Source organism: Colossoma macropomum, unplaced genomic scaffold (assembly GCF_904425465.1).
Source record: "Colossoma macropomum unplaced genomic scaffold, Colossoma_macropomum, whole genome shotgun sequence".
NCBI classification, from domain to species: domain Eukaryota; kingdom Metazoa; phylum Chordata; class Actinopteri; order Characiformes; family Serrasalmidae; genus Colossoma; species Colossoma macropomum.
Window position 1 is genome coordinate 49,227,350 of NW_023494791.1, and position 10,630 is coordinate 49,237,979.

General features: G+C 45.8%; 2 protein-coding genes across 2 annotated transcripts in view; both read left to right on the forward strand.

The window, feature by feature from the left end:
* Positions 1-2,992, forward strand: part of LOC118811117 — a 3,829-nt gene extending 837 nt beyond the window's left edge. Inside the window, exons 4-6 of the mRNA XM_036575327.1 lie at positions 91-211; positions 1,774-1,912; positions 2,825-2,992. Of these exons, the coding sequence (XP_036431220.1) occupies positions 91-211; positions 1,774-1,912; positions 2,825-2,992 (428 nt within the window). The remainder of the gene's footprint in view (positions 1-90; positions 212-1,773; positions 1,913-2,824) is intronic.
* A 1,993-nt stretch (positions 2,993-4,985) lies between these two features.
* LOC118811118 lies at positions 4,986-7,604 on the forward strand. The gene is made up of 3 exons (XM_036575328.1): positions 4,986-5,570; positions 7,200-7,515; positions 7,548-7,604. The coding sequence occupies exons 1-3, from the start codon at positions 5,317-5,319 to the stop codon at positions 7,602-7,604; spliced, it is 627 nt and encodes a 208-aa protein (XP_036431221.1). The 5' UTR covers positions 4,986-5,316.
* Positions 7,605-10,630: the final 3,026 nt, after the last annotated feature.

Genomic DNA, 10,630 nt, shown 5'->3' on the forward strand with positions numbered 1-10,630 from the left:
CTGTGTCAGAACTGTGTGAGATCTGAGTGAGACCTGTGTGAGATCTGTGTCAGAACTGAGTGAGATGATTTGCCTGTCGGTGTCTCTCAGGCAGGAGGCAGCGTGTCGCCGTGTTGCTGCTGCGGTCAGAGTGGGACTACGTGTCCAGTCTTGGTCAGTTATACGACAAATACAAAACTCCATCTGCAGCAGCCAGCAGCTCAGAGCTACAGTAAGACCAGCACACACTCTTCCGATCACCATCTTCATCATCATCATCATTAATTAATTTTACAGAATCTCTACACTCGTAAAAATGATGGTTCTCCAAGGGTTCTTTAGTATAGAACCAAGAACACTCAAAGAACCCTTTTCATGAGTGGTTTGACGTTCTTTTCTGTGAAGAACACTAAACACCCAAACTCAAATGAAAACAACTGCAAGACATTCCAGCAGCGGCTTTTACAGAGAGCGCAGTGTTAATCCTGAGTCTCGAGACGAAACTAGAGGCTCAAAGAAGGTCTCTGGGTTTTTAGAGCCACAGGGTGAAGGAGGGGCTCACCTGTCTGCTCCTTTACCTTCCCCACTTTTATCAATTTCTGCGTAATTTCAGACCCGTTCATTTATGTTCCTATTGGCTTCCAATATGTCTTAATCAACACATTAACTGGACCATGTCCAGCTCCGTTTGGAGAGATCAGTCGTTTTTCAAACTGTCGGCTCAACTAAAGACCCCTCATTTCCAACAAGTCCCCTAATCTTCCCACCTACCTGACAGAACCGTCTGATGGCAGAGATCTTACACGGCACTCGGCTATTTATCATAGCCTGAAACTCAGAACATACTGAGAAACAAACTCAGAGTCCACTGAGAACCCGAGAGTTCATTCTGCTTAGCAGAACAGTTCTTACAGAACACTTCCACAGATGTGTTGGAGAACGGAGAATGTGTTGTATTGTTCTATATAGCACCAAAAAGGGTTCTGCTGTTGTTACAATGTCAAACTTTTAACAATAGAAGAACCCGTTTTGGAGCTATATAGAACCCTTTTAAAAAGAGGTTCTATACAGAGGTTCTATATAGCCAAAATACTACTACTACTACTAATAATAATACTACTAATACTAGGAATAATAATAATATTAATCCATTTTATTTATGTAGCACATTTTCATGACTGCATCAACTCAAGGTACTTTACAGAAAATAAAACATAAATTCATACAAAAATAAATCTAAACACGTCTAAAAACAAAAGACTAAATAGCTCCACCAAAAATGTTCTGCTATTGTTCTGATGTGAGCTTGTTTACAATAGCAGAACCGTTCTTGCTGTTATATAGAACCATATTGTTGCTGTTGAAATACCTTGTATTTCTATTTTCCATTTTCCACATATCTCCATTTTTCATTTTTTGATAATCGTGATTTGAAAAAGGTAGTTACCCTTTACGTTGTGTAAAAATTTCATGATGAACGGACCAGAAATGGTAAATTACCTCTCCATCTCCACAAAATTCTCCATTTTCTTTCATTCAAAATGGAGAATGATCTCCGTCTCCTGTAAAGTGACCTTTTCGGAGATTTTGAGGTTTTGTGCCAACAGCAGTGATAAACAGCACATTCTCCATCAATCTGAAGGAGCATCTACACATGCAGATGGTTCTTTGAGTGTTCATAGTTCTATACAGAACCTCTGTCTTTACCTAAGAACCCTTGAAGAACCGTGTTTTTGATTGAAGAGTGTGTATTTGTGCTGGAGCTCCAAATGCAGTGTGTTTGTTTTATGTCAGGAAGGCATTTTCGAGGCATGTGGATCAGATGCTGCAGCGTCACCTGCTGTTCAGGAACTGTCTAGAGGAGCGTCTGGCGCTGGACCAGAGGAGCTGGGCTGTGGGAGACGCGTTTCTCAAACTGACCGGGCCGGAGAACGTACGTTTAGAACTGTTTACTGAGTATAAAGAACGTTCAAATAGTGCTAATCAGTAAACACTGTACGCCCAAACGTCTGTGTCCACCTACGCCGTGTGTCCACCTGCTGATCCAGCGTCTCTCCTGAAATGAAGGTGTTAATAGTGAGTCTGTGCTGCAGGAACAGCCTCTACTCTTCTGGGAAGGCTCTACACTGGATGTTGAACACTGCTGTGAGGATTTGATTGAGCATTAGTGAGGTCAGGTGCTGATGTTGAATGGTCAGTTCTGGATCACTAACTCATCCCAAAGGTACTGGATGGAGCTCCATCACTCCAGAGAACACAGTTCCACTGCTCCACAGCCCAATGCTGGGGGGCTTTATACCCCTCCAGCCCACGCCCAACGGCTGGCTCTAGCCTTTTGAAGGCCCTGAGCAGGGTTTTTTGGAGGCACCATCTAGCTGAAAACTACAGGCTGGATTAATCACAGTCTGAGTATCTAAACCTGGATTAATCACAGTCTGAGTATCTAAAGCTGGATCGATCACAGTCTGAGTATCTAAAGCTGGATCGATCACAGTCTGAGTATCTAAACCTGGACTAATCACAGTCTGAGTATCTAAACCTGGACTAATCACAGTCTGAGTATCTAAACCTGGATTAATCACAGTCTGAGTATCTAAACCTGGTGTTAAACACTACAGTCTAATGTAATCAGATTATTGTCCTGTACTGTAGAATAGATGTTACACTAAACTGTGTAGGTTATTTGAGACACTTTGTACTAAAGGTCTTATTTCCTTTCCTTACTGTCCTCATGCTGTTCTTCACCACCGCACACGCTTTTATAACTGTGTGTGTGTGCGTGTGTGTGTGTGCGTGTGTGTGTGTGTGTGTGTGTGTGTGTGTGTGTGTGTGTGTTTCTCTGCAGTCAGCATTCTGTGACGCGTATCTTGGCTACATAGCCGCCCTGGCAACCATCCTGACCACAGAGTTCAGCAGAGAACAGCCGGACAAACCGCAACACACACAGGCAGGAGATCCTTCACACACACAGCAAAGATCACCTGCACTCAGAGTCGGACGGCTGCAGGTGTAGATCGGCCTTCAGACCGACTCTCAGTTTCAGTGGCAGTTTGAAAAGACAGTTTGAGAGCATTAATCAGACAGATCTGATCTGGGGGGTTGAATCAGAGTGCCAGAGTGTCAGTTCCTGCTGAGCTACATTAGCCTCGTAGCTCCAGTGCTAAAGAAAAGAACAAAACTCGCTGGTTGTCTTGGATGATCAGCCACATTTGGGGCGGGAGAGGAAACTTGTGCTGATTTTTCACCAATCAGTGGTTCATTTAGAGAGATTCAGAGCGGTTTGGAGTGAAATGGTTCAGATGTCTTTACAGTGGTGGTGATAGGAACCAGGGGTCGCCATGACTACAACACAGATATAGACATTTTATTTACTATCCAGAACCACCAGTGAACCTACACGAGTCTTCTGAGTCTATATGGAATGTTGATGATGGAAAATAGTGGAAAATCTGAAATAATACGTTTTCTTTGGGGACTATTTTGCCTCACAGCGCCCTGCATGTATCCCTCCACCATGAATGGAGTTTAAGTTCTCTAATCTATCATAAAACAGTGTCTCAGTCATCAGGCAGTGAATTCATAACCATTTACTGTAGGAACTTTCTGTGAGGGAGCTTTTAGAGGTGGACGTCTGGTTCCTATCACCACCACTGTGAACAGTTCTGACTTGGTAAGTTTATCTAGAACAGAGCGTTTCACACCAAACCACTTTGAACCGCTCTGAACCACTCTGAACCGCTCTGAACCTCTCTGAACCGCTCTGAACCTCTCTGAACCAGTCTGTTTACATCTTACCCAGTTAATTATGCAGGAATTTTGTAATATTTTTTGATGATTCACTGGTGTCTGTGATATTTGCTTTGTGATGCTGTGCTACTAGGAGGAGGAGAGAGAGAGCGTCAGACTGCTGTCACTGCTGTTAGCACCTGTGTCACGCTTACACACCTACCTGAACACCATACAGGTGAGTATTAAATGTCCACACCTGCAGAATGACCTGAACGTCCGTCTCCACTGTGGGGTTCATGCAGGTTTTCTGTCTCAGTTCCTGCTGAGCTGCTCGGGCAGTGGACACGCTGACTGGCGTTCGCTGCAGGAGAGTGAACAGGTGCTGCGGGACCTCTGCACACGCTGTCACGTGACCCTGGAGAGGGAGGGGCAATGGGCAGAGGGGGCAGGGCCAGCGAACAGGTGAGTCTTTTTATTTCAACCTTAAAAGAAGCTGCATCCCATTTAGCAGGACCCTCAGCGGTCTGCTCTGATCCTACACACTCACGGTTATGGGAGCTGCAGCTGATAAACCCCGTCGTTCAGAACGTCCTGCAGCGCCGTAATCACACACTCATCTTCAAGAGACCTGCAATGACTGATGGGTAAACTTTCCTGCAGCTTCCTGTGCATCTGAAGTTCCTTCCAATGGAGCAGTTTCACTCTGTGGTTTGGAATCGCCCTTAACATGTCTGACAATGTCTGGATCATTCTCAGCACTGCAGTAACACTGACGTGGTGGTGGTGTGTTAGTGTGTGTTGTGCTGGTCTGAGTGGATCAGACACAGCAGTGCTGCTGGAGTTTTGAAACACCTCAGTGTCGCTGCTGGACTGAGAATAGTCCACCAACCAAAAATATCCAGCCAACAGCGTCCTGTGGGCAGCGGTCTGTGACCACTGATGAAGGACTAGACGATGACCAACACAAACTGTGCAGCAGCAGATGAGCTATCGTCTCTGACTTTACATCTACAAGGTGGACCGACAAGGTAGGAGTGTCTAATAGAGTGGACAGTGAGTGGACACAGTGTTTAAAAACTCCAGCAGCACTGCTGTGTCTGATCCACTCGCACCAGCGCAACACACACTAACACACCACCACCATGTCAGTGTTACTGCAGTGCTGAGAATGACCCACCACCCAAATAGTACCTGCTCTGTGGGGGTCCATGGGGGTCCTGACCACTGAAGAACAGGGTAAAAGGGGGCTAACAAAGTATCAGAGAAACAGATGGACTACAGTCTGTAACTGTAGAACTACAAAGTGCACCTATATAGTAAGTGGAGCTGATAAAATGGACAATGAGCGTAGAAACAAGGAGGTGGTCAGAATGTTATGCCTGACCGGTGTACACCTTATGAATTAGCAGGAAAACTGTAAGCCTAAATTGTTTATAACTATATGTTATAAACTAAAGAAGCGTCAGAAACTGAACTCGTTTTGGCTGATCGACGACATTTAACCATCATATGAACGTTATCATACATTCGCACAACATCTGCATTTAGTCACAACTGCATGTAAAACTGTCTGAGTCTATTTGAGAATGACCTGAATTCTCCTCCCTCATGCAGGTGGTTTATTTCGGTGTGTTTATTTGCAGCCTCGGCTCCAGATTCTGTGCCAGGAGCCCCGGCTGTGGCCGCTCCGCCTTCACCAAATACCGCGCCAAGCCCAGAGCGGGCACTGCCGACTACGCCAGCTCCAGATCAGGCGCTGCCGACCGCTATGCGCCCATCGGTGTGCCCAGCAACGGACATCAGAGAGAGCGCTGCCAGCTCGCTGTGCCACAGCCACTCCTGCCCCCCACTGGCATTTTACGGTACTGCAGTCAAGCTTTGGGAAAGAACTTCACTGTGGAGGAATTCCACACTTTTACTAAGCCAGTTGTGTCAAACCCCGTCCTGGAGATTAGTGTGTTCCTTCTCATAGTTCTCTGAATTCAACTCAGCCGTTAGTGATGAATCAGTTGTGTGAAACTCTGCTGTGCTGTGGCAAAGGTGCAAAATGCAGGGGGTCCTGAGGGGTCTGGGACCCCTAATTAACCTCTTGGATCCCTGAATATCTCAAAATCAAAATTCTGGGGGTCCCTGAAAATTATGACATTATGAAAAAAAGCTGATTGTTTATCTGCTTCCCCCACAATCAGCTTCTGTCTCTGGTGTTCTTAACTAACTAGAGCTGCAGCACTGCTCTGCCTCAGGGTGGCGCTGTAGCAGACTGGTTCACCCAGTTGGTCCTTCATAGCCTGGAAACTGTAACTCTGCCTGGATTCCTCTGAAACACTTTACAATGAGCTGCAGCAGATCTGTAAATCTGAAAACTCGCCCAGTTTCCCAAGAGTTTGGAGTGAAGAGTGACTGTTCCTCATTTCTCACACTGAAGACAGAAGAGGAGACGAGGAAGATCTCAGTTACTGTGAGGAAGAGCGCAGAACCGCACTAGAACAGAGACTCTACAGAAGAGGAGACGAGGAAGATCTCAGTTACTGTGAGGAAGAGCGCAGAACCGCACTAGAACAGAGACTTTACAAACGTCCTGTGGTTTGTGGGCCATTAGCACGTATTAGAGAACATTAACACCCTGATTTTCTACAGCGCTGCTCCTTACTCTGTGAAAAATCTCTCCACTCAGCTTCACTGAAACACTCCGCCACTCAAAGCGTTCAGTAATCGTGTCACAATGAACTAAAATTATTAACAGAATGTGAAGAGATACGTTTTGACGTCTGTGTGTCGTCTTTCAGAGATATCTACTGAAGTTAGCATGCTAACAGCTAGCCCCAGCCAATCCAGACATGTAATACCACTCTGTACCTCAAGTGAGTCACTGTAGCTTCGACTCTGCCGTCAGTCCAACATAAGAGGATGAAGATTTAGCGCTGCCCTGAGGGCGTGTTCTTGTCAATCATGTTGAAAGCCCCGCCCCCGGTTAGACCATTAAAAAGTCTGTTATAAAGGAACAGTAAACAGGATGAAGTTTGATGCTGAACCCGCAAAATTTCTTCTAGACTGGTAAGGAGGGGACGAGTGAAGTGGGAGGAGGGATTGCGCATTTCCTTGTTGGACACCACAGCTTTCTGGTGATATGCTGCCCCCTGTCTTTTAGGAGTGTGGAATATGAATATCATTTTACATATATTGCTCCTGTAAAGGCGCCTCCCTGCTCTGCCTGGCTGCGGCAGTAGCGGGACGCTAAAATTACTAACAACAACAGGCTTTATTGAAATTGAATAACACAACTGATGTTAAGAGTATTAATCTACCATGCAGTTGCTTTATGGCATGTATCACACTCATGGGACGGAGCGGTATCGGAAGGTTCTCGAGGGGTTCTAAAAAGCCTCTCCACTCAGACACTGCACCCTCCAGGACTGTAGTTTGATGCTCCTGCTCTAAGCCAGTAGTTTGATACTCGAATGCTGATCATCTTCATCTCTTTCTCTCCTCAGTAATGCTCGAGAACGAGTGTGTGAGCCGCTGCCTGCTGCCGGTTGGTTGCAGGGCTGCAGCTGGGACTGCCGAGCCGGGGAGTGCCATGCCGTGCCCCTCTGTGTGCCCGCTGCCCGGCGACCACAGCAGCTGCTTCTGAACCCTGGAGCTCCAGCAGTGGCGGGAGACCTCCAGAACCTGAAGTCCCCGTCTGGGCTCGCAGAGCGGCTCTGCGGGTCTCCGGGGCCGGACGGCCGCGTGTGTCGCTCGGACCTTTACTCTCTGCCGCAGCGGATCGACGACGGAGACACGGACGCCGACCTGGGGGACGCCTCTGTGTTCGACTACTCGTCCGTGACGACCTGCAGCCCCGACGACACGCTGGGGATGAGGGGGGGAGCCGAGAGCCGCGAGGACGAGGATGATGAAGAGGACAGCGAGATTCCCGTCCTCCTAAAACCGTCTTACACGCACGGACACTCCGCCGGGTCGACGGCAAACCCTCAGAGGGAGGGCAGCGTGTGTATGCGGTGGCAGATCCCCCGAGGAGCTCCTCTCCCTCCAGAAGTGGGCGCAGAGGGATCGGGAGCAGGAAGCCGCACGAAAACTCTGCACAGGATTCCCGCTGGTGCCTTCCGCCCGATCTGGGATGCCCCCTACAGACAGGTCTGTGACTGTACAGCTTAAAGCGACAGTTTAGGTTCATTTGCACAATTTACCCACTTTGCTTTTTAGTCTTAGCCCTGGAGCTCTGAGGCTGATGTAGGTAATGAAGCAGGTAATAAAACCTTATACCCCACCAATTAGCATGGCGCTAACTGCATGCCTAAATCATCACACTCTCGCCTCAAATCGCGTCGAGCAAAATCAAAAAGACACGTGTTTGATAGTTACTTAGAAAATATGACATCGGACAATTTTGATCAATACTTCAAATCAATGTTTCATTCATTTTGCAGCTCTACGCATATAAATGTTATATTTCTCTGTAATAATATACACTCTTAAAAATGGTTCTTCAACATAAAGAACATGAACACATTCTGCATCAATGTGAAGAACCATTTCACCATGCAGAGAACCATTTAAGGTTCTACATACTTAAAAAGATGGTTCTTCAAGGGTTCTTTAGTAAAGGCAGTGTTTCTGTTTAAAACCATGGCTTCTATATAGAACCATTTAAATGGTTCTTTGCATGGTGAAATGGTTTTTCGGTGTAATATATATGGTTCTATATAGCACCAAAAAGCGTTCTGCTATGGTTACAATGTTAATTTTGTAACAATAAAAGAACCCTTTTTGGTGCTATAAAGAACCACTTTTAAAAAAGTTCTACATAGAACCTTAAACAACACATTCTCCATCAGTCTGAAGAACCAGTTCACCATGCAGAGAACCATTTAAGTTTCTACACACTTAAAAAAGATGGTTCTTCAAAGGTTCTTTCGTAAAGGTAATGCTTCTATTTAGAACCATGAGTTCTATATAGAACAGTTTGCATGCTTAAATGGTTCTTTCACTGTGATACTTATGGTTCTATATAGCACCAAAAAGAGTGCTGCTATTGTTACAAGCTTGACATCATAATAATAGAAGAAAGCTTCTGGGTGCTATATAGAACCCTTTTCAAAAAGGTTCTATACATAAACAACTGTAGCACATTCTGAAGAACCCTTTCAAAATGCAAAGAACCATTTAATCATGTGACTGTTTCTTTGAATGTTCATGGTTCTTTACAGAACCATTTTCTTTAATAAAGAACCCTTGAAGAACCATGTGTTTAAGAGTGTACAGTTACAGCTAAACCTAAATGAAATAATAAAGAAGTGATCTGGTCAGTGGTGGCCCTGTAAGGGGTCCTGTGAGTGGTTCTGTGGTGGTCCTGTGAGTGGTTTTGTGGTGGTCCTGTGAGTGGTCCTGTGGTGGTCCTGTAAGGGGTCCTGTGAGTGGTTCTGTGGTGGTCCTGTGAGTGGTTTTGTGGTGGTCCTGTGGTGGTCCTGTGGTGGTCCTGTAAGGGGTCCTGTGAGTGGTTCTGTGGTGGTCCTGTGAGTGGTCCTGTGGTGGTCCTGTAAGGGGTCCTGTGAGTGGTTCTGTGGTGGTCCTGTGAGTGGTTTTGTGGTGGTCCTGTGGTGGTCCTCTGAGGGGTCTTGTGAGGGGTCCTGTGGTGGTCTCCTTCCATTGATTGATGGGTTACAGGATGTATATATGGCAGAAGTTTCTGACCCGATGCCCGGTGAGTGAGGCAGAGTGTGTCTGTACTGAATCCTCCATCAGCTCAGTGTGGATGAGGAACCTTTAACAGCGTGTGTTTGGTTCTGCAGGCAGATGCGGCTCCTGCTAAGGAGAACACTGTGTCCTTCAGCACAACCAACCAGATAATCAACCCACAACCACAAGCAGAGCCCTCCAGGTAAGAGAGACGGGGACGAGCAGCGAACAGGTGCGACTCCAGTCTGGATTTGGTGTGTCTGTCTGTCGGGGGGTTTATTTGTGTTTTCAAGGATTATTTTATCCAAACGTGGCCTCAGCATGGAAATAATTTATCACCGGCTCACTTCTTCACCAACCTGCCTGGAGAAAATTCACTCAGTGTTTATGGTGTGCAGAGTGAGCTTGAATGTGGCCCAATAAAATGATCATCTTATTTTCCATAAATCATAAAATATTCACTCCAAATACATTTTAATCTAATTAAATCAGCAGTGCTGGAGCAGCCCCACCTCTGACACCACTGAAGCCTGTTTTAAACATGAACTGCACCTAAAATTTTGTGTGGGAGAAACAGAGCCTCAGACTGAGAGAGACAAATATTCTTTTTAGTCAGATCCTGCAGGGGGGGCACCTTAAAATAACTGAATACACTAATTAGAAACACTGTCTGGATTCGCACTTTAGGTGAATCTCCAACTCACCTTTTTCATCCAAAGCTTCGGAGAAGGTTGTCAGCCAGTTACAGACGCATCTGGAATCAAACATGCTGAAGTTTTTCGGTCTGGATACTGAACATTTCTTAGGACTGAAACAGCACCAGTTCTGGTGTTTAATGATCTTTTATAGGCGGCTGATTCTGCTTATTTTACTATATTTGAGTGAAGCCTTTGATACTATCGACCGTGCTGTTCTTGTGCGGTGCGTTCAGGCCGAAGGGATGTCGGGTATTATAGATTCAGTTCGTGTTTGACTGGGTGTAACCTTGGGTTGGCATTCCTCACCTTTATGGTCATTACTTTAGGTGTCCCCCAGGGATCAATACTGGGTCCCATCATATTCCTCACAGATATGCTTTGCCTGGGAAATATTTTTCATAAGAGTAATATTTCTTTTCATTGTTTTACTGATGACACACAAATTTAGGTTCAAACAACCAAATTCACAGCCTGCCTTACCTCAGGCAACTAGAGGATTTACACAGTTAGATGGTGAGAAATTTTCTGCATTTGAGTAAAACTAA